Source organism: Chaetodon auriga, chromosome 9 (genome assembly GCF_051107435.1).
Source record: "Chaetodon auriga isolate fChaAug3 chromosome 9, fChaAug3.hap1, whole genome shotgun sequence".
NCBI lineage: Eukaryota > Metazoa > Chordata > Actinopteri > Chaetodontiformes > Chaetodontidae > Chaetodon > Chaetodon auriga.
Window position 1 is genome coordinate 18,368,165 of NC_135082.1, and position 26,652 is coordinate 18,394,816.

General features: G+C 44.9%; 1 protein-coding gene across 4 annotated transcripts in view; it reads left to right on the plus strand.

The window, feature by feature from the left end:
* The window catches only part of atp11c (ATPase phospholipid transporting 11C (ATP11C blood group)), a 38,403-nt gene extending 12,343 nt beyond the window's left edge, over positions 1-26,060 (plus strand). For 2 of the 4 annotated variants that reach the window (XM_076738476.1, XM_076738475.1), the window contains exons 2-31: positions 1,125-1,244; positions 2,680-2,769; positions 7,227-7,307; positions 8,543-8,650; positions 9,294-9,422; positions 10,768-10,856; positions 11,466-11,516; positions 11,945-12,009; positions 12,114-12,195; positions 12,279-12,429; positions 12,710-12,907; positions 13,638-13,808; positions 14,240-14,451; positions 14,609-14,680; positions 14,777-14,850; positions 14,947-15,050; positions 15,200-15,381; positions 16,094-16,360; positions 16,460-16,637; positions 16,740-16,842; positions 16,949-17,094; positions 17,378-17,437; positions 18,181-18,308; positions 18,537-18,672; positions 18,775-18,840; positions 18,992-19,095; positions 19,200-19,356; positions 20,464-20,554; positions 23,163-23,194; positions 23,468-26,060. In XM_076738476.1, coding sequence (XP_076594591.1) covers positions 1,125-1,244; positions 2,680-2,769; positions 7,227-7,307; positions 8,543-8,650; positions 9,294-9,422; positions 10,768-10,856; positions 11,466-11,516; positions 11,945-12,009; positions 12,114-12,195; positions 12,279-12,429; positions 12,710-12,907; positions 13,638-13,808; positions 14,240-14,451; positions 14,609-14,680; positions 14,777-14,850; positions 14,947-15,050; positions 15,200-15,381; positions 16,094-16,360; positions 16,460-16,637; positions 16,740-16,842; positions 16,949-17,094; positions 17,378-17,437; positions 18,181-18,308; positions 18,537-18,672; positions 18,775-18,840; positions 18,992-19,095; positions 19,200-19,356; positions 20,464-20,553 — 3,414 coding nt within the window. In that variant the 3' untranslated portion in view covers position 20,554; positions 23,163-23,194; positions 23,468-26,060. Of the gene's footprint in view, positions 1-1,124; positions 1,245-2,679; positions 2,770-7,226; positions 7,308-8,542; positions 8,651-9,293; positions 9,423-10,767; positions 10,857-11,465; positions 11,517-11,944; positions 12,010-12,113; positions 12,196-12,278; positions 12,430-12,709; positions 12,908-13,637; positions 13,809-14,239; positions 14,452-14,608; positions 14,681-14,776; positions 14,851-14,946; positions 15,051-15,199; positions 15,382-16,093; positions 16,361-16,459; positions 16,638-16,739; positions 16,843-16,948; positions 17,095-17,377; positions 17,438-18,180; positions 18,309-18,536; positions 18,673-18,774; positions 18,841-18,991; positions 19,096-19,199; positions 19,357-20,463; positions 20,555-21,465; positions 21,575-23,162; positions 23,195-23,467 lie in introns of all 4 variants that reach the window. The other 2 variants (XM_076738474.1, XM_076738477.1) reach the window with 2 other exon arrangements.
* Positions 26,061-26,652: the final 592 nt, after the last annotated feature.

A 26,652-nucleotide genomic window follows, 5' to 3' on the forward strand; every position in this document is an offset into this window, starting at 1 on the left:
ACTTCCTTGGCAGCCGCTGATAGAAAACTGTAACAATGCAGCTTGATAACATTTCGTAGTTAAATATTTCACAAGCCTTAAAAAATGTTGCTGTGTGAGTGTCCTCTCTTGCAGTTAAGAAGTGATGTGTAGTTACAGCCTGAGGTTGCCTCACACACAGAAGAATGAACCCAATCAGTCCCACACAGTGCCGAGAAAATCCCCGGTTTTAAATTAAAAACAGAACATTTCCTTAGTTCCTTTTTGGGTCATCATTTGTACTATTGTTTGTGAGATTTATATAAGGAGAGCTCCTGTAAAGTGGAGTTAAGACAGCGACCTGGCTTCCCTGCTTTGTTCTGTGATTCACCCCACCTGCCTTTTAAGGAAGAGGAATGCCCCGGCCACCTCGTGTCGAGGGGAGTCCGGCGCATCTCTGGCTCCTGACCTGTTTCCCGAAGTCTTTCCTCTTTCAGACATTGGGCAAGCGTGTGCGTGCACATATCACCCTGCCATCTGCATCACAGTCGCTCAAGCCATAAATCTGAGCAGAGCATTTTTCTCCTGGCTGCCTGCTTGCATTACTCATTTATCATCGATGAGAGGCCACCTGGGAGAGAAGAAATTAAGTTACAGGCATTGCACAATCACCATTTTGGCCCATTGACCCTCGTCATACTTTTCTTTGTCCCCTCCCTTGAGTTACTGGCTTGTGCTCAACAGTTTTCCAGCAGAGTGCTTTTCAAGTCTTTTTAATTTTCTGCACCACAGTAGACATTTTAATCTCTTAATTCTTGACCTGTGGGAAGAATTTAGGCCTCATCAGGCTGTAAAATATTTTATTTATGGCCACAACAACTCCTTTGCGATCATTGTGGACTTGCTGCACCTGCGACAGCAATGCACCATTTCGTTTTCATTGATCTATTCTGCAAAGTGTCAGATTGTGGGTTAAATTTTAGCTCAGCTTCGGCTAATTCTTGTTTCATGTGTGAGTCATGTTTTTATTTTAAGTCAGATTTAACTTGTTCAATGTCTAATCTCTGTTTAAGTGAAGGGAAGTGTCCTGACTTACTAACACGTCCTCTCTTTCCTCTCTCTTTTTGTCTTCCCACCCCCCCTTCCCCCTCGACTGCGTCCTCTAGCTTGGCGGTGATGAGAGAAGAGTCGACAGTAGGACTATCTACGTTGGTCATCGGTCGTGTTCCGCCACTGAGGCTTTCATACCACCCAAGTTCTGTGATAACAGGATTGTGTCCTCCAAGGTAAGAAGCACACTTGCATGCATGTGCCGGAGCTCCAGTCTGCTCATATAGCAAGATTAAATTCACATACCTCGTTTTTCCCTCAGCTCCTCTGTGTGTTATGTTTCACCTGCCTTCAGGCTTTTTTCTTCTCTTATCGAACACTTGGAATGCGAAATGAACCCTTGAACAGGCCGGAGCATTCCCGTGTCTTGCTGTCTTGATTCCTCCTCCCACTGCCTCTCCCCATGCTTGTCTACGCTCCCAATGGAAGGAGATTATTTGTCTGTCAGGGGAGCACTGGCTGTGGCAGTGAAATACATGGCTGGCTATTAATGTACTGGCAGGGTGGGCAATTCTGTCGCCCCCCCCCCCCCCACCAACCGCACTCCTCCCCACCTCCCCTCACTTCGGTCTCCCCCCCTCTGTCCTGTGTCAGCCGCAGGCTCAGGGCAGGCTGGCTTATGGATATGACGGGTTAAAGTGATGAGGAGAGGGAAGCGGTGTGAGAGTGGGATTTATAGTGGTGCAGAGGGTCCTGGGGAGGATGGGCCAATCAATGGGCTCTTGCCAGAATGTCAGGGTAAACAGCCTTTAATTACCCCGGCTGTAGTGTTTATGCTCCTCCATGCCTCCGCCCTCCATCATCCTGTTGCTCTTGCACTCTGCAATGACCAATCTCCGCCTCTTCTCTCTTGCTCTCGCTGCTGCTGCACCACCACGCTCAGCCACCCTCACTGCTGCCACCCCCCTTTTCTCATTACTTTCACTCTCTTTTCTCTCTGGCAAAATGAGATGGGCCATTCTGCTGCCGCTGCATTTCAACACCATCCCCATGCAGACATTCCCCTTCATAAACAGAGCCTTATTGCTGTTCCTGCGAGAGTGTGCGTGCGCGTGCACATTTGTGTTTTTCACCCTGGTATTTTGTCATGGCACAGCTACCACTTGTGTATTGTTTTTGAGATGTCTCTCAGGGATTTAAGAAGATTAAAGCGTCACTTCAGCCCTGATGGTATCAGCAGTCATGGCCACTTAAAAAAAAGAACAAAACACACAGAAACAGTCGCCAGCCTGATAAGTTCATTGGCTCTGCGTTCAAGGGTAGCCAAATTAAGGAGATAAATCGCTAATCTGAATCAATGGAATACCTGTGGTCCCCCATGGGCCGTCTCCCTAGGCAGTACGAAGAACAGAGACTGGGAGCCATTGAAGTTGCCTCCCCCCCGCAGCTCAGACAGAATACACACATGCAAAGATCTGTGAATATTGAATGTCTCTAATCTCTCTCCCCTTGCCAAGCCTTTCTTTAACCTCCCTAAGCTCACTTGAAAAACACAGTGCCTGGATGGGAAAATTACACAGCAAAGAGCAGTAAAAAGCAGTCCACAAACTCTAATTCCCATTTTATTTCTCTGTGACTTACATGCATTTCTTTCTCCCCACCCCCCCACAGTATACCGTTTGGAACTTTCTACCAAAGAACCTGTTTGAACAGTTTAGAAGAATTGCCAATTTCTACTTCCTTATCATCTTCCTGGTGCAGGTAAGGATACGCTTTGCTTGTGCTCCAACCCAAACAAAGATAAGAGGTTGTTTAGTGTTGTTAAATACTGACTTTATGGCTAGATGGCTTGATTGGCTTGATGCCTATTGTGTGTGTGACGGTGATTTTGTGTAACAGGTCCTGTCTAACACACATCGCATGTGAGTCCTTTTCAAACAACAGTGTGAACCCTACTGATAATCAGTCTGAGTAGGTCAATGAGTCTCTTCCAGCCTACACGCCGTGTGCGTCCCCTTTACGAAGAGGAATGTGAGAAAGTGTGTCCATTTGCATGTGGCCAAGGCCGATGTGAAACAGTGACGGGGTGTGAACTGTACAGCATGTTTGAAACGTGTGCAGTCAGAGCAGGTGTCAGAATTGCTCTAGCTTCCCTTGAGAATTGAGCGGTGTGCATGTGTTTTCTTTAGCTTTCTTCAGAGAACGGATATTGTCCTTGACTCAAGTTCCACAGATTGTTTCTGCAGTCTTACAAGACTTTTTAAGAAAAAACATTGGTGAACAAAGGACATTTGAACAAAGGTAAAACGTATCTAATATATACATAAAGACACAAGCTGTGCTCAATTTGCCTCAAGATTAGGTTTAAATATACATTATTCCCACCTAATTTATATTTATTAGGTGCATCTTTCTAAATAAGCATCCTTTTTAAGTTGCTAGCTAGCTGTATGCAGCTCACCTCTCTCAGCGGTGGCCTCCATTGTTCTGTAAGTGTCAGATCATGTGGAAGACAATATATGGATTTTTTATGGGCTATCATGTCGGTATGGTATTTCCCTAGAATTAGGTTACAAGCTTCAAAAGATAAATCTGTCTTTGAGATTTTTTTCTCCCAAAAGGTGCAATCTTAATATGTTGTGGAAAATAAAAGCATTTTTTTTATTGTTTTGTGTTGTGTGTGTGTGCTGCCCTATCCTCATAAGTGGCAACTGTGTGCCGGCCAAGAGCGCTGACTAAAATGCTGTGACTGGCATCCTTATTCCCCTGCACTGTGCTCTTAAGGGACCTCCCCTCTCCTCGTTCCTCACTCCTGTCTGCGATGTGACAGTTGATGATTGGTGTAGGGAACAAAAAGAAAAAAGAAAAAAAAAGAAAGGAAGATTTGTTGCTTACATCTGCTGTTGCTCTTCTATCATCTCAAAGGTTAGTTTCCCTCTGTGGAGGTGGAAGCTAACAGTAACCTTAACTATGGCGGCTAACAGCCCGCAAGGGTAAACAGGTGCTGGTGTTGGGCCTGCTCAGGAGATATATATATATATATGTATATGTACTGACTGAATGAGCTCACAGAGCAACTGCTCCCAGAGGCCCAGCACTGTACTAAACAGAGCAATACCTGCTAGCCGCTGTCGCAAAGTAATTCCATCATTCTCAAGTCAATAGCAGATCAATTGCAGTGTTTTAGTTTGTCCTCTGGCTCTTGCTTCCACTTGTTTATTTACAGTTGACACTCAAGCCTTTATTTGCCACTTTAAGTCTATATTATCCTCCGCTTGTGGATAAAGGTGCTGGACTTTGAACAGTTGTGAGCCAATGTGTGAAATTATCTTGAGCTAATGCAACGCACTTACATGAGCGAAAACCACCAAGCATGTTTGCATCGCCCTCGCAAACACACAGGGATTATCAGTGTGTGATTTGTGCAGCGCAGAATGTTTGTGTGTTTGTGTGTGAATACGTTGTATGTATGTGTATGTGCATGTGATGTATGACTCAGTGGGTGTCCTCGGTTTGCTGACGGTGTTTACCCAGGCTGCAGCGTGGTTGGCGTTTCTCCACTAATCCAGCCTCTCTTGAGGGGCTCCTTATCCTAACCACTCAGTTTTTTTTCCCATGCAACCTGCTATTATATCAGAGAGGGAGGATGAGAGGGAAACAGGTACACAGACTCTGTGTGTGCACTCATTTTACACTCGCATCTTGCAGATGGAAATAAACCTTCTCACTTCCCCTGAGAGGCTTCATGCAAATGCTCAACCGACACCCAAATATCATGCATCCTCCAACGCCGTCCTACCCTGCTTTTGTCTCTCCCTTTGTCATTTGGTCTCTTTCTTTCTGCCTCTCTTTCCCCCTTTCTCTCCCACATTCCACCCATCTCTCTGCAGCGCTGCACTGCTGACGTCAGCAGCCAGGAAGCCCTCTGTTCTTCTGAGTGCCACAAATAGACACAGGCTGATAAAAAAGCACCACTCTCCTATAAATAGCCCTGCATGTCTTTGCTCGAATGTGATCGAATGGGAATAGAGAGCTGCGAGAGAGCAGGAGAGAAAGGGGGAGAGGAGGATGGAGGGAGAGCGAGAGGGTGAAGGGGTAGGAGGACACGAGGGCCCACAGCGCTGCCCTGGGACCCGGGAGCCTGCTGTCTGTCGCTCACTCTGACACACTTCCCAGCTCAGATGAAGGGCTTTGTGCTGCTCAGCTCTGCAGCTCTGATATCACACCAGCACATCAGCAGCAGCACACAGTTCCCTCCTATTGCTGCGAATTTTTGGTTTTGCATTTGGTGCAGAGGAGGGAAAGGTACTTGGCCGTCCGGTAGTTTGGTGGGCATGTGTGCAGGTAAACGGTGAAAGACAAGCTCTAGGAGGGGAGGATTGTGCGGCTCGGCCGAAGTGCGGTAGCTGAAGGTTTGTGAAGGCTCTAGTTTTTAAGAGTTTGCAGTAATGATACTATTGATGCATTAAAGGGCAGTGTCACCCTCGTCCTGTTCCAAAAATGACGGCTGTCCTTGTTATGTAAAGCTTGTCAAGTCTGATTTCACACTGTACTGTAGTATGAGATTAAAAGAAAGCATTTTTTTTTTTTTAGAATCACTGTTGATGAACTCTAAAAAAAGACACCGGCACCGTTTGTCTCTTTTTATAGTCCTCTACTGAACCGTTTCCATCAGAATTGTCATAGAAGTGTTGAAGATAAATCAACAGCGAACAGCATTTGGGCTGAAAGGTTGGCCTTGTAAAGCGTTCTCTCTGTGTTGTGGTCGCCCTTTGTCAAGTTTGGCCATCTGGCTGCTGCATCAGAGGGACATGCTGTCCTCAGTCCTGCGGTAGCTTTTTTGCTTTCTGTGATCAGTCAACCTTCAGTACAGTCACATGAAAAAGAGGTGGGACGTTTTATAGGCAGAAATAAAGCCAGCCATCACCTTTCTCCAATGCTCATCACACCTGTGCTTAGCCAAAGGATCTGGTCCTGCCAAACCGAGGAGGGCAAACCGAGCTTTTATCGAGAGACATTCAATAATCCACTTGCTACATAGCCTATGGCAATGTGTCAGGTGTAATGAGTCGTATACAGAAGCCTCATGTACACACTCTGCTCTTTTGGAGCATTGAGTACTCTCACCTCTGGCTCTCTACACCTGAGGCTACTGCGGCAGAGTTATTACTTTTGCTTCTGTCTCACCGGAATCGCCAACCAGTACAAATATAATGCAGAGTCTCCTCTGAATCTGCACTCCTCCAAAGGGTCGATGTGCACTAGTCCATCCCTGCCTTGTAATTGATTTATTCTGCAGTTAATTGTAATCACAGTAAAGCTTGGGTAGGCTAGTAGCTGGCTGCCCTTGTGTGTGTCTGTGTAAGCGGGTACATAATGTGAGTGTGTGTTCATGTCTGTCCTTGATTACTGAGCGAGCAGCTGTTCTTTTTTTTTTTTATTCTTAGTCCAAGCACAGGTGAGTAAAACATCAGAGACTGCCTCAAAATGCATCTCCTGTTCTCACTTGAGCTACCAATGAGCTGGATGTGTTGTGTCTGTGCGTGCAGGAATACGCTCTCCAGCTCAGGGGGAGGCCAGCCTGCAGTCTGCAGGATCAGAAATGCCAGAGTAAATCCATCTTATGATGGTTTTAAGGCACAAACAAACACACAAGGCCTTTGTGTGCTGGGGTTTTAGCTGGGAGCCGTGGTCAGGTGCTGCCCCTAAACTGCTTGTTTGGGATTACCTGATCACTGGTCCGACACACAGTCTTATTACACACGTGCATAAAAAGGCGACACATACTGTACCGCTGCATTCCCTCAAACACAGCTGAGGCAGGTGAGTCCAGCAAAGCTTTGTGTTGGCCTGGTCTCATGCCTTGGCAGAGATGCAGAAGTGTTGGCATGCCTGCAGATTAAGCACTCTGTCCCTGGCCCATTTGATTAAAAGTTCTCTGGTCCAGAACCTCACTCACTGCCTTGCGAAATGTAAATGTCTCCCCTGTGTTTCCTACAGATGAACAAATTTGGGGACGAGTAGAAACGCCTCACAGAAGCAGACTACACCCTGCATTTAGAGGACTAGCTTAGCACAGACTCCTCCCTCTGTAACCACAAACACACATGTGCTGCAGTTAGACTTTGTATTGTATTCAAAGCATAACTTCTCAGTTTGAAGGTCACGTGTTTATTGTTGCGTGTTAAAAGTTGAATTTCTGTTTCTTCCCTCAATAGGTGATAGTGGACACCCCCACCAGCCCAGTCACCAGTGGCCTACCCTTATTTTTTGTGATCACAGTAACCGCTATCAAGCAGGTAAGACACTGCCCAGTGAGGCTGATGAGTGTTGATAATAGACATTTTGTTGTGATTCCTATTGTCATGTCCCCATTTTCTCATATTGTTTCTCACTGGATTACACCCTCCACCCCCTCCCTCTCCATGTAACATAACAAGTCCCCCTGCCTTCGTAACTCCCTGGCTGTGATTTTTGTATAAAGTACGTGACTAATGTTCTCTTGGGTTTCGTATTAATGTGCTCCGCTGGTGAATTCTGATTCGGGGAAAAGATGAAATGGGCTCTCAGGGAATGCAAGCGAATGAGAGAGAGAGGGGGAGCAAGTCTATTACAGAGATACAAATTATCAAGGGAGGTGTCTGTTTCTTTGACTCTGTTGCTGCCGTGTCCCAGCTTTAGATGCATTGTTTTAGGACTGGCTTTTTACTTAGCCTACTGCTGGGCCTTTGAAATGCACAATAATAGGTGGACTTCCTTCTGAAAATATATGGGATGCACTGATAGCGCCGGAACGCCCTCAGCTAAGCTTTGAAGTGGGACACCAAGGCGGTCTGCCCGACTCCATTAGTCAGGCTGAGGTGAACTGTATAGTTCAACTGACCATCCGTGGAATGCCTCCCCTCCCCTCCCCACTCTCCCCCTTTCATCCACCTGGCATCATTTTTCTGCATCACTCAACCAGACTTTCTCTCTCCTCCCATCACCTTTCCCACTAATCCCACTTTCTGGCTCGAGCTCCACCTTGGCACACACTCCGGTTTCCCTCTTTACCCTCTGCATCTCTGCACCATCTCGTCTATCTCCATCACTATCTTTAAATACTTATGAAGTTTACGCTAGGCTTTGTGCCTTATGCTGCTGCAGCCCCAAGAAAATAAATAAATAAATAAAAAAAATATATATATATATATATATATATTTTTTTTTTTTTTTTTTTTTTTCCTTTTTTTTACCAAACTCATATTATTTCATGGTATACTGTTGCAATGCACTGCTGGACAGCCGCTTTCCCATTTTGCTGCTGTAAGCACTATTTTTCACATAATAATGAAATACTAAATGTAAAGATTATATTGTATGCACATACATTTCTTTGTGTCTTACACTCCTTTGCCAAACCTTTACTTTGCGGCAGTATGTACTGATGTTAGCTGTCATTGTTCTGGGGGTACTAATCCCACAGAGACAAACTTCTGTAGTTTATGTTGTACTAAGCAAATAAGGCAAATCTAATATTGACATGTTGCCGCAGGGCTATGAGGACTGGCTACGACACAAGGCTGACAACGAGGTGAACAAGTACCCAGTGACAGTGCTAGAGGACGGCCGGAGGATACGGAAGGAGAGTGAGAAGATCAAGGTACCGTGATACTTCCTTAGAAACATGTCCAGAGAGAAGCTGCTGGCAGCTCGCTGTGACTGTGTTTCCAATATATTCACAGGGGAGAACATCGCTCGGCCGAACTGAGTTGATGTTCACACCTGGGTGTTACGGTAATTAATGTAACCAGGGCGTTGTGTGCAGCCCTCCATCAAATGTTTATGTCTGTGCAAAGAGTTAAACAAGCATTCAAAAGTACTCTTCAACATCCAAAGTGAGCTGAAAGGCTCCTGGTTGTGTTAAAGTTCTGCCGCTGACACCACTGAGAATCAACAGCTGTCAAAACCAAAACATTGTCGCTTTGTTTGAAACTGTGAACAGCTGCTCCCAGCACAGGAGCTCACACAAGTTAACTGTAAGCTTCCTCCTGGTGCTAAATGGACTCCAGCTAAAGTCAATATTTTGCAAGCCAGAGAGAGCCAGAGTTTTGTCAGTAGTTGGCAAACCAAACCGGAGCCAAAAGGTGAGTGAATATGGACCAGCGGTCAGTCAGAGGACTCCGCTCATGTGTGGGTCCTTCTCCTTGTTTAAACCTCCGTCACTCATCCTGCGCTGAATCCCACTGATCTGGTGCCTGAGACGCAGGAGAAAGCAAATTGTGATAAGTGTTTTCTTTGATCAGGTTGGAGATGTTGTGGAGGTGGAGGAAGATGAGACCTTTCCCTGTGATTTAATACTCCTGCAGTCGAGCCGAGACGACGACACATGTTTTGTTACCACAGCAAGTCTGGATGGAGAGTCCAACCATAAAGTAAGAAGGACTGCTCTGCTGTAGTCGCCCTCCCTTTTGTGTGTGTGTGTGTGTGTGTGTGTGTGTGTGTGTGTGTGTGTATGTATGTGTATTCATCAAAATGTTGGTTTGGAAGAAGACGCTTAAGATTTGTTATACTTAATGTTTATATAAACGTGACGGTTATTAGGATTAGAAGGAAAGTTGGTGTAGGAGAGCATTCATTTATAGTCGTTTTTTGTCACCTTGTTAGCATGTCAGGCTAACTAGTTTAGTATCCACAGTAACCGAGCGTTACGTCCAAAGATAATAGGCGTGTTATTAGCTTTTTAAAATGACACATACACTGTCGGTTGATACGTCGATCTGTGGGCCAAGAGGCAACGATATCAGGATTTACAGTCATGGTGGAATGATAGCAGCCCAGTCAGTCCTGCTCTTTGTTTGTTTTGGGGAAGTTCACACTCCAGCGGCTTCAGCCAAATGTCCATTAGATACCATCGCATTTGCCAAACTGATAGCTCATTCTTCATATCCTCAAACCCTTCTCTCTTGTAAAAGTGAAGCACACTGTTTGAAAATACTATGAAGTATAGCCTAAAACCACTGTGTGCCCATCCAAGTATGTTTTTCAATGGTAAGCATGCAAACAACGCAGAAGATATGTTAGGACGAATAGCATTTTGATTAGCCTACATTTTATTATTTTTACATTTTCATCAGTCTGTCCTCATGTTTGCAGCCATCAAGTACATATTTCAGACCCTTTTGCAGAGTTCTCACTTTAAGACGTGTCACATGGAAAAGTCAGCTGTCTCACAGAGTTTAAACATTAGCTTACATTAGTCAGATACGCTTATAGAGTCTGCTGGCGAGACGAAATCCACAGCGTCAGCCAGAAATGAGGAGCCTGCTTTTGTTTACCTCTGTCTGGAGTCGAAGACCTAGTGTTTCAAATATTACTGTGAATTTCGATGGTAAATCTGCCGCAGACACTGTAAACTGTGTATGTGCAGTGTAAGCGTCAGAACTTGGGTCAATTGTGGCAGTTTTCTACATGCACTTATATATTAATTGTGTATTTTTATAATTAATAGGAACTTGAATCTATATATCTCACAGTTGCTTTCACAGATTAGGAAGTTGTATTTATCAGCGTTGCTTTGAAGAAAGTACAAGTTTCTCTCGTCGACTTCCTCAGAAATATGTGTTTGCACCTTTCTGTGCTCTTGTGTGAGTCACAGATTCTTCACATCTTTGACTTCCTATATCCCTGCAGTGTCTGTGTGCGAGACTAAAATTATCAGTTGACCTGAGCCAGTCAACACTCACTCTCTGTCTCTCTCTGCCTCTTCCACTTGTGCAGACACACTACACAGTGCCAGACACGGTGAAGGATCTGGAATCTCTCAACGCCACCATTGAGTGTGAACAGCCACAGCCTGACCTTTACAAGTAGGCACTCATCATGTGGCCCCAGCAAGTTTACACCACGAGAATGTGTCGCCTGTGGTTTGTTGGGCTATGGATTAACTCAATGCCAGTTGAAAATGTCCTAAGTGACTCTTATATTAACATGTAGATTGTTAAGTGGAGATGTTTTGGCAAGCCGTAGTGTACTTACGTTTGGTCGTTTTCATATTAGGAATAGAGAAAGGGGGCCTGGTATTCCCACTTATCTTGGGTCTGCTCAAAGAGAGCTGATTCTTATTCAGTCAACACACAGCCTTTGGCTCCCCCTTGGGGCAAGGAGTGCGGCTGTTGTCATTTAGCCAGGCATCAGAATGGTGTTTGAGACGTGCAAAGTAAGCCACGGTGCCAGATGCTTGCTATTCAGTGTCAATAAAACTGACAGCGTGCTGCTGGCTAACCACCAGTGATTAGCTGGCTCCCAAACCTCTGCAACTGATTTTAGGTCAATGAGTACTTACAGTTTTGTAAAGTAAATGGACTCTGCATGGATTTGGACACCTCGAGCTCAAATCCACTCAAACCAAATAGCAGGAGTGCTTTTTACAAATGGCTTTAGCTTCTGAGTGCGTGTGTGATTTTTTTTTTTCCCAGGTTTGTGGGCCGTATGCACATCGACAAAAATGACCAGGAGCCTGTTGTAAGGTGAGAGCACTCATGTGCAGCTTTCTCAGCTCACTTTAAGTGAGAGCAAAATCAAAGCGCAGTTGCTTAAGCACTCATTTGTTTCCCTTTGCATCACCAACAAATCATTGTTCCATTGATCCTTCATTTCAGACAAGCATTAAAATTAAAACGGGCTGGCATTGCTTCAGCCACTCTTTCCAAAGCGCTCCCACAGGCATTTATCATTGACTGCTTTGTAATGGCCATATAAACAAATGCCAGTGTCCTTCTCAAGAACACTGGGACCGATGTAAGCCCAGACTGCAGTCATACTGTGTATTGTCACTGCGTATTTTAGAGTGGATGCCAGCTTGCCTGCCAGTTTTCCATTTAGAGAATGTAGGAGTGTGTGGCCTGCACAGCTTGTGTATGACTAAACTGTTTGATCTACTGATGGGATTGTGCAGGTCTTTGGGCCCAGAAAACCTTCTGCTGAAAGGGGCGACTTTAAAGAACACTCAGAAAATCTGTGGTAAGTCAAACATGATTTACTTTATAACAGTAAGATTTATTATTAAAGGTAGCTCATCATCTAAAAAGTTAATCCCTCTTCTTCTTCTCCCTTTGCTTCTCAAGGTGTTGCAGTTTACACTGGCATGGAGACAAAGATGGCTCTCAACTACCAGGGCAAGTCTCAGAAGCGCTCTGCTGTGGAGAAGTAAGTTTAGAGGGAATGGCGTGAAGTTCAAAACACGTGACATACGTTTTGGTACTCACTCATTTGAATTCTTATATTTTCAGGTCTATCAATGCCTTCCTCCTGGTTTACCTGTGCATACTGGTGAGCAAGGCCCTGGTGTGCACTACTCTTAAGTATGTGTGGCAGAGCAAGCCTGGACAGGATGAGCCTTGGTACAATGAGAAAACCCAGAGAGAGAAGGACACCAACCTGGTGAGTTCACAGTTAAGCAACCTGCCTGTGTTTGTTGTCAAAACAGTGAACTGTGAGTTACTCTGAGGAACAGCACAACGGCCCAAACAGAGTCTGTATGATTAAGTAAAATAACTGGCGTAATGCATGTCCAGAGCAGTATGGGAGTTTCCAATGCATTGCATAAGTACACTGTATTATGAGTGTTATTACTGTACCTGGAAGGGATCTGTTAATGCCCTCCTCAAATCCACACTAATAAGATTAAATATGTGTCTTTGTTCTCTTTTTTTTTCAACAGTACCTGAAGATGTTCACTGACTTCCTGTCCTTCATGGTGCTCTTCAACTTCATCATTCCGGTTTCCATGTATGTGACGGTTGAGATGCAGAAGTTTTTGGGATCCTTTTTCATCACGTGGGACAAGGACTTCTTTGACCCTGAAATCCAGGAGGGGGCTCTAGTCAACACTTCAGACCTCAATGAGGAGCTGGGACAGGTCAGGCAGATGGACAACATGACGCATTTTAATGGCAGAAATGTATGTGAAGAGGGAATCGCTTCCTGTAGAGATAAGAAGATATTCATCCACCAGAGGGGAAATTCAGGTGTTACACCAGCACAAAGACTGAAATAAGTACAGATAAATTGAGAAGCTTAGAAATAAATAAGAAATAAAAATAAGAACTGAATAAGATAGAACTATGCAAGAGCAATTAAACTCAAATTACAGGCAATAGCAGCACACACACGGGACCCACAGCTGATGCGTCCTTGAACTATAGTGCAGTACTTTACGCCTTATAGTTTAACCTAAAGTCAGTGTTGCCACGTGTTGGTAAAAACCTGTAATTCTTTAATGAACCTTTGAATGGCAAAGTAGATGTTAATAATAATGTTTTATTTTAATTCTTGAAATCTGAAAAAATACAACTGAGACTAAGTTAAAATGGAGTCCGTCCAGATTCGTCGTACAGCCGACTGTGCTGTTCTGACTTCTGTTTTTTTTATGGCACTTCTGACTCAAACAGTGCTGCACTAGATCAGTCACACTTGGTTTGCCAGATGATTACTTCAATTAAAGGCGATGCTTGGTGAAACTGATTAATGCAGAGTAATTCTTTCTGGGAGTAATTGCCTCATCTTATTGTTGGAACCTGTTAAATGGCCACCTGAATTTTTATGGGTTTGGAATAGTCTGTCATGTATTTTTATCGCATTGCCTGCAGGTGGAGTACGTCTTTACGGACAAGACGGGCACCCTCACCCAGAATAACATGGAGTTCATAGAGTGCTGCATCGACGGCTTCCAGTACAAGTATCGGGACGCGAGCTCAGAGTTGGACGGGTTTTGTGTCACAGATGGACCTGTGAGCAAACTACAGCAGAAAGCTGGCAGGGTGGGTGCTGCGGTGTCCCTCCATATGTTGTTAAGTTCACACGAGCGGCAGCATATGGTTGTTACAGAGCTCGCTGCTCAGAAAGACCCTTCATAGGTCACCCACATATGGTCTCCTTGACATGTCAACATAAGCACTCAACATGGAGGGGGAGCAGATTGGCTGTGTGCTCTTGACATGAGCACCTGATAACACTTGACAGACCGTTGCACTTGAGCTCGTATGTAAGTAAGAAGTCATTACACACAAATGGTTGTAAATCCAGGCCTTTATCTAAGCTCCAGCTACTGTATATGGCTTCAAGAGGGGCTGTTAGTTAATTTATCGCTAACTGATAGTTGGTCAGTAAAAACAGTGTGTACATTCGTTTTATTGAAACACAAGTTGCTGTGTGTTATTCTTACCGTGTTACGCCGTGTTCATGTTGTTAGGAGAGGGAGGAGCTGTTTCTGCGCGCCCTGTGTCTGTGCCACACGGTCCAGGTGAAGGAGTCTGCAGAGCAGGGTCGAGGCCAAGGGGACGGACTGATAGACCAGGTGGATGGCTTAGGGGTGGACGGAGAGGTGGTCCACCCTCCGCAGGAGCAGAGGGGCTTTATAGCCTCCTCACCTGATGAGGTCGCTCTGGTCAAGGGTGCCATGAGGTAAGAGGTGGGCCGTCACGATGGCTCAGGGAGTTGAGCTGGCGTTTGTCGCGCTGCATTTTCAAAATCTTAGATGGTTTATTTCACGACAGCGTTCGTTCCTACAGCACGCGAGGACATGAAGGGCTCATTTGTGACGATTTGTCTCCATCTGCAGGTATGGCTTCACATTTCTGGGCCTCGAAAGTAAAACCATGAAGATCCTCAACAGGAACAATGACGTTGAAATGTAAGTCAGTAAATACGCAAAGTTTGAAGCTCTTAACTCATGTTGTTTACTTTGGTGCAGCAGCTTTATTTTATTTCCATTTTCCCCTTCCCAAAGGTACGAACTGCTTCACGTGTTGAACTTTGACCCCGTGAGAAGGCGAATGAGTGTGATTGTCAGATCCAAATCAGGTGAGTTTAACCGTTACTGTCGGGTTTGTTGCATAGAGCGTGAGTTCGCGTTGGCCTTCAGCACTCACCACTCTGTGTGTTTGTTTGTGTGTCCAGGTGATACACTGCTCTTCTGTAAGGGAGCAGACTCGTCCATCTTCCCACGCGTCAGACAGGAGGAGGTCGAAAGGATACGCATGCATGTGGAGCGTAATGCGACGGTGGGTGACATAAACAAATTGCCTCTTCAAATCCAGTCGTCACTGTTATGTTTATGCTTTAACACCAGACTGGTTTTTATTTAAGATTTCAATGGTGTCGAGGCTTTTGTGCGTTCTTGTTGTGACATTGGGTGCTGTGCGTGTTCCAGGAGGGCTACCGGACGCTGTGTGTGGCCTACAAAATACTCAGTGCAGAGGAGTACGCCCAGGCAGATGCCGGACTGAGGGAAGCAAGACTGGCTCTGCAGGACAGAGAAGAGAAGCTCATGACTGTTTACAACCAAGTGGAGACCGGCATGAGTCTCATAGGAGCCACTGCTGTAGAAGATCGGTGGGTGCTCACACAACGTAACGCTCCCCGATGAACCTGCACATGTTTTCAGTTTTTGAATGTCTTGTAATGGCATCATGTAGCTCTGAATGTGAATGTTGGTTAGCACACTACAGGTTGATTTTCATGGGGTGGGGTCTTTAAGATGCATCGGAGCTTCACTGTTTCTCATTGTTCTATCGCTCTAATGAATTCCTTCTGCCTTTGTTATGTGGAGCTGCTGTTTATGTAACCTCAACACTTCAGCTGCTGTTTCACAGGAGAAGCTTTTCCTTTTCCCGCACCACATGTCACCAGATTCCTGGTTGTGTTTTGTTCAGCATGACTAATGTAACTCCACCTAAAATAGTGGTGGCAGCCAGAACTTTGTAATGTAAACTCATACTGCCATCTTGTGGCTGACATGGTGAACTCCACAAGATCTGAAAACTTACTAACAGGCAACTCCTAATGTTCTATAATTAGTATTGATTTTGCCACAGGCCGCTCTGACAGTTGTCTCCTCCTCATTTACGAGCCACTTCACTAGAAAACAGCAGCTCAGCGTGTTCAAATTTTGGGTCATAAAGTGATCCAACTTTGCTGTAATGCAGTTCAACTTGACACTGATGTCCACGGTTTTGCTCAGCTGTCGAGTTTTCTTTCTAGTGATAGTATAAATATCTTAGATTTGGTGTAATAATCTTTCACTTGTCTCTTTTCTTTGCCCCAGGCTTCAAGAGGAGGCAGCTGAGACCATGGAGGCTCTGCAGGGGGCAGGCATTAAGGTTTGGGTCCTAACGGGGGACAAGATGGAGACGGCAAAGTCCACCTGTTATGCTTGTAGACTGTTCCAGAGGAACACAGAGCTGTTGGAGCTGACGGTGCGTACTCTGGAGGATGAAGGGAAGAGGCGTGAGGAACGACTGCACGAGCTGTTGCTAGAGTACCACAAGAAAGCTGTGCAGGATGCTCCACCGGTTAAAGCAGGCGTCACCAGGTCGGTACCCTGACATACGTGATCTGCACTGAGGTTGTTATGTGATACGCAACCAAACCTCAGTGTTGATTAAACTCATTTCCCTGTTCTGTGTTGTAGGAGCTGGTCCTCGGCTGGTCAGGACTATGGCTTTATCATAGATGGAGCCACTCTGTCGATGGTGCTCAACTCCTCCTCTGAATCCAACTCGAGTCGCTACAAGACCCTGTTCCTGCAGATCTGTCAAAACTGCACGTCCGTGCTCTGCTGCCGCATGGCTCCTCTCCAGAAGGCACAGGTCTGAACAGTCAGCTAAAACATGGAAAAGGTTTATTCATCAAGAAGAAAAATAATTCATGTATTTGTAATTGTTGCTCCCCCTGTTTTCCTCCATCTTCAGATAGTTAAAATGGTGAAGAACTCTAAAGGCAGCCCCATCACTCTTTCCATTGGAGATGGTGCCAATGATGTCAGCATGATTTTGGAAGCTCATGTCGGCATTGGTAAGACATCTCACGCTGCAGCTGGCTTACAGATCTCTTATCTCTGCCCCAAACAGAGGGAAGGGTAACCTTTTGCCGTGTGTGGTCTTTGTTCTCTGTGTTTCAGGTATTAAGGGTAAAGAGGGCAGGCAGGCAGTGAGGAACAGCGATTACGCCATCCCCAAACTCAAGCACCTGAAGAAACTTCTGTTGGCTCACGGGCATCTCTACTACGTTCGCATTGCACACCTGGTGCAGTATTTCTTTTACAAGGTGCTTTTCTCACATTGCCTTCATATCATTCTCCAGGCTAAGAACTTGCTCTGGGTTTCAGCAAAGCCTCTAAATAAACCCACACACTAACAAGATTTGAGGATTATGCGGTGAAGAGACGGATTTGACAGAATCAGTCCTCTTCACAAGTTAAACAGGTTGAACTCAGGTTAATGTCTTCGTACCGACGTTTATAAGCACACGAGAACTTCCGCATGCGTTTGATGCTCTTTGATGTTTCGGTGCATCACTGTGAGCCTGTTCTCTTTCTGTTTGCCTGCAGAACCTTTGCTTCATCTTACCTCAGTTTTTGTACCAGTTCTTCTGTGGCTATTCCCAGCAAGTGAGTATGTCCCGAGGCCCTTTGAGGTTCAAAGCTGTTCTGAACATGAAAGGGGAAAGTGTCCCTTGAATCCACTCCTCCTCGTCCTCCTGAATGCCAGACTCTTTCCCTCAGATTGCCCCTCCGTCTCCTTCCCCGGGATGCTTGAGCTCTGACTGATATGTTTCAGATGCAGTGTCGTGTTCTGTCACCATGGTGCATCGTATGTGGATATTATGTTGTCATAGTGACATGTTCACGTGTGTGTTGTCACACTGCTACCAACGTAGTGACTTAACAGTGTAGAAAAGCAGGTATGAATTTGATGACCTGAGTGCAGTTTAGAGCACGTTGATGAGTTCAAAAAAATCGGTTTTATGAAATCTGTATAGATTTCGGATGTTTTATGTTTTATGGTGCTGTGTTCGTATGAAAACTGCTCCTGACATAGAAATATCATTAGTCAGTGAATTCAGTCATACTTACAGATATCATCCTTTTTAAGATAACTGATTATGTTTCAGTATTTCTGTTTGTGTCATAAAAAAAATGGCCCCTGACATAAATCTTGCTTAAGTGCATGAAATACGTATATAAGCTTGCTTATATGACATACTTGATGTACAAGAATGATGGTGTGTGTGTGTGTGTGAGCTTAGTCCTCTCCGTGATATTAACCCCCGGTTGCCCCGACCCTCCTCCTTGTCCTCTTCCTGACCAACCCCTCACCCTTCACTCCCCCCTCCTGCTCCCGTCCTCCCCAGCCCCTGTATGACGCGGCCTATCTGACGATGTACAACATCTGCTTCACCTCTATGCCCATCCTGGCTTACAGCCTCTTGGAACAGCACATCTGCATGGAGGTTCTGCTGGACAACGCTACCCTCTACAGGTAAACCTGGGAACCTTCCCTTATCGGCGCCACAAATCAAAAGAGATGTAGACGAGTAAATTTAGATTTTCATCTTTATGTTGTAGATCTAGGTTTGTTATTTTGAGCTGTTGAAAGGCACATCTTTATTTTTGTCTTTAAGAAGTAATTAAGTGGAAATCAAATGTCCCCAAGTACTTTCACAATCACAAAATAAAGGTCATCTTTCTCTTTTGTGACTTCCTGTAGAGAGATCGCTAAGAACGCCATGTTACGGTGGGGACCGTTCCTCTACTGGACTTTGCTCGGAGTCTTCCATGGCTTGCTCTTCTTCTTCGGTGTTCGATATTTGTTCAGTAACCCAGCACTGCAGGATAATGGCCAGGTTTGATTTAATTCACCTTCTAAGCGGGTGCGATATTAAATGTATTGATTCAAAATTGTCTTCTCAGTACGTTTGCTCATTTGTTTTTTGATTTAAATGCAGGTTTTTGGGAACTGGTCGTACGGAACAATTGTGTTCACTGTCCTCGTCTTCACTGTCACACTAAAGGTAAACGAATCCCCTGCTGTTTGCTTATCTCATGAAAGGGTGTATCAGGCAGAGCAGCCGTTTCACAGGAGAGTTGTGTGCAGATATGTTGTCATGCAGAACATGTTTGGATGTTTGACGCACGTTCACTGACTTTTCTCTGCCACTCTAGCTCGCTCTGGACACACGGCACTGGACATGGATCAACCACTTTGTAATCTGGGGCTCCCTGGCTTTCTACGTGTTTTTCAGCTTCTTCTGGGGAGGAATAATATGGTTAGAAAACAGCCCCATACAGTAGCCAACCTGTTATTTTCATTTCTGTTCGACCCCTGTTGCTCCTCCGGTCGGCGTAAACCAAAGTGTTCCCTCTCCTGCAGGCCTTTCCTGAGGCAGCAACGTTTGTACTTTGTGTTTGCCAACATGCTGAGCTCGGTGTCAGCCTGGCTGGTCATCATCCTGCTCATCCTGCTCAGCCTACTGCCAGAGATTCTGCTTGTGGTGTTCCGCAAACCCCGCGGGCCTCACGCTCGACAGGTAGAGCTGAAACACACACACACACACATTTGCAGTCTACTTCACTGTCTCTCTGTCTCTCTCTTCTCTTCCCGGATTCACGATTCTCAGACTTGAAATGTGTTTGCTGTGACAATTTAACCATCTTGTTTCTCAAGTTGTAGTTATGAGAGGCATTTAGATGATATCCTTCACATATGATTGGATCTCTCTGGAGTGGGCGTGGCTTGGTACATTTGGAGCATTGCTTCACTGGATCGTGGGCCTCCACCGACGACTCCCTCACCTGTGCTTTTCGATAAGGAGTCAGAAATTAATATATTAGACCTCAACACATTACATTTTTGGAAATATAAACCTTTTTTTTTTTTTTTTTTTTTTCAGCTGACATCCAAACACACACCTCTGGCGTGCTAGCTACCATGAAACAGGAGCAAAGTGTTGTTTTCGTGTTGTTGTAGGTGGAGTTAGCTAAATCACATTCAGGAGTTCAAGATGTGTCATGGAAAATAAACAAATGGTACATTTACATACACCATATTTTGCACCTACCAAAAGATAATGTAACTATCAACACAGGATTAGAACTTAAAAACTTGTAAGTTGTTGGTACGATTCCCTTTCGGAGGGACAGTTTTCCATTTCCTTTCCCAGACATTACACTGCCATTAGCTCCCTTTGAGACTAATGTGTTTTCCAAGCATCTGGGAATGATTGGCGGCGTGCGCTGTGCTTTTGGGTGTGTCTACTCTTGTTTTATTTAGGAAAAGCAATGAAACTGTTTTTGCATGAATTTTAGGGGCGTCGTACAGCAGTTTCGTACAAAATGGACCCGTTACAGTTTGTTTTTTAAAAAGTCAGTCTGAGTGTGTATCTGTCAGCTGGCAAAGTGGCAGAATCGATCAAAAACGTACAAAATAAGTATTTTCACTGGTCGGTGCAGGACTTAAAATGACCACAGGTGATAAAGTGTAACTATCTTGTAGGCATTTTATCTTCAAACACCCCTTTAACCAACTTTGTTTTCTTAACTTGTGCCTCTGGCTTTTGCACTTTAACACATTCTTCCTGCTCTGTCTCACCCTCTTCTTTCTTCTTCTCCTCCTCTCTGGACCCGCCTCCCTCAAGATGAAACATCGCCTTCCTTCCTCGGGGACATCTACTATCTTCATGCTCTCGCAGACCACTAGCACTCACAGCTTCTCGTGGAGTGACTGAGGTCTCTTTTTCTTTCTGTCAGCTCTTCCACTTCAGTCTCTTCCTGCAGAGTTTCTGTGTCTGCCAGTCTTGCTTGTTTCCTGCCTGTTGTGTCCTTCCTCTCCCACTGTTAGACCCCTTCCTTACCCTCTAAAGTAACTCGGGGTGGCGTTCTGTGGCTTTTTACAGTCCCCACTCGGTTGCGCAGATCAGGCCAGAAAATTTTTATTACACCAGGAGTGCTATCCTTGGAGGGCCCCATCTTTAAACCTTGACTTGAGTGCTTTTCTTTCGATATATGTTCATTAAATTTGGGAGGAATGTTGCTCAGTGGGCCAGTGTGTGCCCAGCTCTGCCAGCAGTGTGGAGTAGGACCGGGTGTCCGTGCTGAAAACGTGCAGTCAGTCTTCCATTCTTGTCTGTCCAGTTGTATCAGTCAGTGTCTTCCTCCCAGCTGCCTGTGCTGCTCCAATGCCTGCTGCCTCCGCATGCCAAGTCAGGTGAATGCAGCCCGTCAAAGCACCCGCATGAGGCTCAAGTCAACAACCTCATCCTGGATCCTCACCACAAACCCTGCGGGTCACTGCATTTTGTTTGTGCGTGTGTGTGCGTGCGTTGTATCGTACATGCTTTTGAGAAATGTGCAAGGATAGTAGCCCTGTATTAATCTGGACCAATTAACACAGAGTCTAGGTTTCAGAGGATCATTATTGAAAGGAAGAGGTGTCGAAAAAGGCACCTGGACTGATTTTCATTGTCCACCTGTCCAGTTTTGAAGTCACTGTCTATGTATATGTTTGTTCCCTGTACGTGTGTGTATGTCTGTGTGCAAGGGAGAGCACAAGATGGAGAGAGAGGCCAAGTGTGTGTGTATGTGTGTGTGTGTTTGTCAGCGTAGTGATGTCATTGGTGTCTCTTGCCTCACCCTTCTAGAAGAAGCCGGCTCAGTCGAGCGCGGGGGGCCTCCAGTCTCCCCGGTCTTCAGCCAGGCCCCTGCTCATGAGAACCTTTTCAGATGAGTCCAATACTGTCATTTAAACAGGTACCAGCCCACCTTCAGGCCATTTAAGCCAATCAAAGACTTCGCTCCCCCAGCCAACCTCTCCAGCAGCTGTGGCCCCTAACTCTGAGTGTTAACAAGAGAATTAAAGGCATAATGGCGTACAGGCCACTTTCAGCAGGACCCAGTGTGTTCTTACGTGTTGTGGAAGCTGATATTGGCTGGCTGAAGAGATGCGCATCTCCTTGACAGACTCAAGTGTCAACATTTTAGTTAAAATGGTCAAATGGTGCACTTGTTTAACAGGCGCATGCATCCATAGGCCTGATGTTGCACATCTTAATTGTTCTGTTGTGTAGTCACATGCTCCTTTCAGCCTCCCTTTGGAAGCCCAGCTCATATCACCATCTGCATGTGCTTTTACAAAACCTGATTTCCAACGTTCGTCTCATTTTCGGACCTGGAATGTGCGAGTGTGTTAAGGTGTTGGTGCCAGTTTGCTGTGGTTTTCGTGTGAATCTAGTGCTGGTCTGTGATTGTAACTGCCTGACATTCATGTGCCATTGGTAACCTGGTGGTGTGGCCATGGTCGTTTCGTCCTGTGTTGCACGTCCAAACCTGTACTGGTGGTCGTCGTCTGCTTACTTTCTTGGCAAATAATTTGATGCATTTGTGAGTGCTGAGCTTCCCTCACTGCATGATGTAACGTCAGACTGAATGCATCACATACAGGGGGTGACGGCAAAATGGATGGAAACATCACATGATAAAATATTTTAAAAACTGCAGTCGGTAAAATGGAAAAAGGTGCTTAATGTTACATAAAGAAACAAGACATTATGGAATGAATAATTCTATGAATAAATGAAGACAAATTATGAAATATAAATTCCATGAAATGTAATTGAATTTAAAGCTCAGCTCATTATTATGAAGTGTGACCAGCCTGCTTCTTTGCTCAGTAACAGAATCAGGTGATTTTTATTTTCCTGCATTTTTTTGTTAAAATGATCAAGACAAATGTCTCAGGGCCAATTATTTGAAAAACAAATGACAAAAGACATTATTTTTAAATTAAAACTGTTGGAAAGATGTAAAAATGATCCCCAAAAGAAGCAGAAACATTTTATAGTACAATGCGTTTATATTCATTAGTTCATAATTTAATGGTTTATTAAATGTTTTGTCTGTAGTTATTCATATTATATTTGATATGATTTATTCATTGATAATGTCTAATTTATTGATTTTTATCAAAAAAAAAAAAAAACAGCAATAAAGGAAATTACGTAGAAGATTGTGTAAAATTGGGCTTAAACCTGTTTTTATGTGTTAACTTAGATGTCGTTGCAAAGGTTTGTCGGCAATATCGAGCAGACTGGAGGTGTTCAGAGGTCAAAGGGCATTTCTGCACCTTGTCTGACACTTGGTATTGTGTTAAATGTTTCAGTGTTTTGTTGTTTTTTTGTTACTTTTTTTTTTTTTTTGCCCACCCCCTGTAGGTAGGTCTGAATGTCACACCTTCCCATCACTGTTGACCGGGGTCAGCGATATCTGTTGCTTAACCGTAGCTCCAGGCTTTTCAACAACACCTTTCACTGTTTAACCTGCATCTCTATTCTCCCAATAGCTGTCAGAGGACGGCCTGCTACAAACATCCAGGTAAACTGCAGCGAGACTAACTTTGTGTATCCGTTCAGTGTCCCTGCTGCGCTTCAACAGATCATTAGCCTGCGGTGAAATTTGGAGTGCTTCCGTCACTAATTTCTGTTTGTCTCTGGTGGCGGGGAAGCTGTCCTTTTAATATCCTGGGACGTGGCCAATCACCACTTCTCTGATTTTTGATGATTTCAAGTTGTCTCACCCTCTTCCTCTTGTTGGCACCGGCTCATAATGAGATAACTGAAGCAGAATTGTCTGCTTTTGCTCTTCCAGATCGCAGCTGTCACACCACTATCCTACAGACACCTGAAGGAGCGCGAGTGAAAGGCAGCAAGGACTCACGACGACGGTAGCTTCTGCCACTTTAAGGGTCCCGTACCAGTCGGGTCAGAGCTGCCCGCCATCACGCCTGATCTGAAAAAGAGGAGGAAGGAAAAAAAAAAAGAAGAAGACGAGAGATGTGGTGACTGGGGAGGAAGGGATAAAAAGGGGTTTAGCAGTCTTTTGACTCTGCTCCGTCCTTCTCTGCCCAATCCTGACAGCTCCTAACCCCCCACGCATGCCTGCAGAGCAGTGCCCTGCACCATTTCTTTAAGATATCTACTCAGATGACAGGCATGAGTTTCCTTTCTTTTACTTCTTCTTTTTCTTTTTCTTTTTTTAAATACTAGCTTACAAATGAATGCATACACGGCTGCCTTGTCAGTAGCTCTACCCAACTGTTGTGTTTTAACAAGCAGTTCTAATATCCACTCCAAGAATGGTTCACCTGCATGACAGAAGGCTCAAACGAACGCTTCACTCCACTGATGTTCAGTCACTGTACTCCGCAGCCTTTTTATTAAGACATACGATCCCATTCTCAGCGGTTAAAGGTTATATCTGCTTTACAGTTATTGCGCTTTTCAACAGTTATTCTTTAAATGGTTAGCGTACGTTTCAGGAAATACACTCATCCACAGGTCCAAATTATTCAGGATGAAAAGTTACTGAAGCTGATTTCAGTTCTGCTCAGAGCAGCAAGCGACGGGTTTATCGACGATCATTAGATTATTTGTCTCCAGCGGGGGGGTCTCTATTGTATGCTAAGAGGGGTCGATGGAGGCCGCATCACCACTCAGTCCAAAAAAAAAAAAGTGTGTGAATGTTCGCGAGATTGAAATAGATTAGAGATGTCAGGCATATTCTGGCAATGGAACATTGCTCAGAGCGTGACCTAAATCCTTCAAACACTCAGAGATAATTTAAGAGTCCTTTTACGATGAGAAAATTAATATATGTGCTGTACTGTATATAGCTTAGAGATGTATGATCTGCTCAAGGCCAAAAAGCTGAACGTAACGCGATCAGATTCTGTCCACACGAGTGTGACCTGAAAGTGACAAGTCAGTGTGAGTGTGTGTGTGTGTTACATAAGTGCGTGCAGCTGTGCTGGATGAGGAAAGCCAGAAACGCCTGTGTGTCATGAAAACCAGGATTACTTGAGCCTTGTTGATGTAGTTCGGTTGGACATTTCCTGCACTATTAAGGAAACTGGTTTCTCCGTTGCGTCGGTGGTCACTGAGGCACATGAATGCACACGCGCTTATCAAATAGAACAATACACGCACAATAACCACACACGTTGCACACATACTGTAAATGCGCACATGCACTAAAGCCTAAATGAGGTATTTATGTTCATTACTCATTATCTAGTTTGCATTATGTGTCTGCGGCAGGCTGATGTTGGAGTATAAAGAAAATCAACTCCAGACCTGCAGAGTGGACGTAGTTAAAGCCACTGTGAGGCCTGGCGCTCCGTCTCCGTCCTCCTAGTTTTGGGACGATGGAGCTTTCGGCCTTTTGTTCTGTCCTTTAACTTCTTACGTGTCGCTTCATACATTCCATGTAAACGCCACGATTTCAAACACTTTTAGATACCGTTTTTTCAATATATTTTTTGTTTATTTCTTTCTCCCCACACACCAACATGTATTGTCTGTTTGGCATATTTATTAAGTGTACTTTTATTCGCAAATGTTAAACTTTTATTACATCAATCTGTTTTGTTTTTTCGTTTTTTATTGTGGAGAGTGGTCAGCTTTGTGCCAGTTGAGTTCATGTGTTACTCCAGCCCTGATGTGAGCCTGTGCCAATCCTATTTGATAGTCTTTGTCATACATGCAAAGACAGGCAGCCCCCCCCCCAGTTCACCCACAACATCCCTAAATCAGCTCTGAACCAGAGCCGCTGCTGTTCTCAGATTATTTTAACGCTCAGTTTAAACTGTTGAGAAGCAGTCACTCAAGTTTTGTCATAATTACTGTTTTGTGTTACAGAATCTGTCAGTATAGTGATTTTAGAGTTCACTCCTTCACTGATCCCGGCTGAAACAGTAACTCCAGCGCAGTACGTTCAGGTACTGGCCTTGTGTCTCACCTCACTGACTGTAACCTCACACGTCTGATTCAGTGCATCTGCAGAACGCCTCCTGCAGCCATAACTCCAAATTGAGATTAAAAATTTGTTCTTAACAAGTGGGGGAAATGTACATGCCTTTCAGCGACATTTTCTCCCGCGGGGGTCTGTTTCTCTGAAGAGGAGGCTGTTCTTTACTCTGTGACATGTCGCCTCCAGACTGCACTGTGCCGGAGGTACGGGGTGTGAAGCGGACACAGAGAGGGGCTGCCTGCTTTGTTAACAAATGAAGAACCTTTAACTGACATCAGAGATGCTATTTTCAGAGCTTAAAAATATCTTGGAATCTAATCTTTTGCCTGTCTAAATGAAGAGTATAAAAGAATGGATTGTATTTTTAATGCAACCTTTTTCCAGCCACTTTTGTAAGAAAATAAAAATGTCAAAAAAGGAAAAAAAAAAAAAAGAGAGAGAAAAGAATCACGAGAGTCCCCGTGGGTGTGGACGCTGTCCCTGTGTGAGGGGGTGGAGGTGGGCTTCTTCAGGCCCCTCAGCTGCCCTGTGTGGGGCAGCAGGGACACCTCGCCACCTCCAGCCTCAACTCTCCAAACCTCCAAGCTGAATGTACCTCTTTGAAACTAGTATATTCAAAACCCGAAGATTTTCTGTAATAAAGCAGAATGTTTTGAAGATAAACCATCGTCTCATGGTGCTTTTTACGGCCATGTCAGCGGGCTCTGTCTCCTGTAAGGATGCGAGTGTGTGTGTGGGCGGCTGGGAGTGTGTGTGTTTGGCCGTGCTAAGCAGATGCTGTGCGGTAATGAGATGGCTGAGAGGCTAAGCTGGATCAGCTGAGTGGCTGCTCTCCCGCTGCTCCACGCGTGGCCTCATCAGGAAAACATCCCGCATTGCGAGCGCAGAGGAGGTTTGCGCACACGTGTGAGTTTCCTCCACTCGAGTCTGTGCTGTTAATGAGCGCTGATCCGTCCAGAGGAGCTGTGGGTTGAGTTGAGAAAGCCTCTGTGTATCTGTACGTGCACAATGACACCCTTTCATAT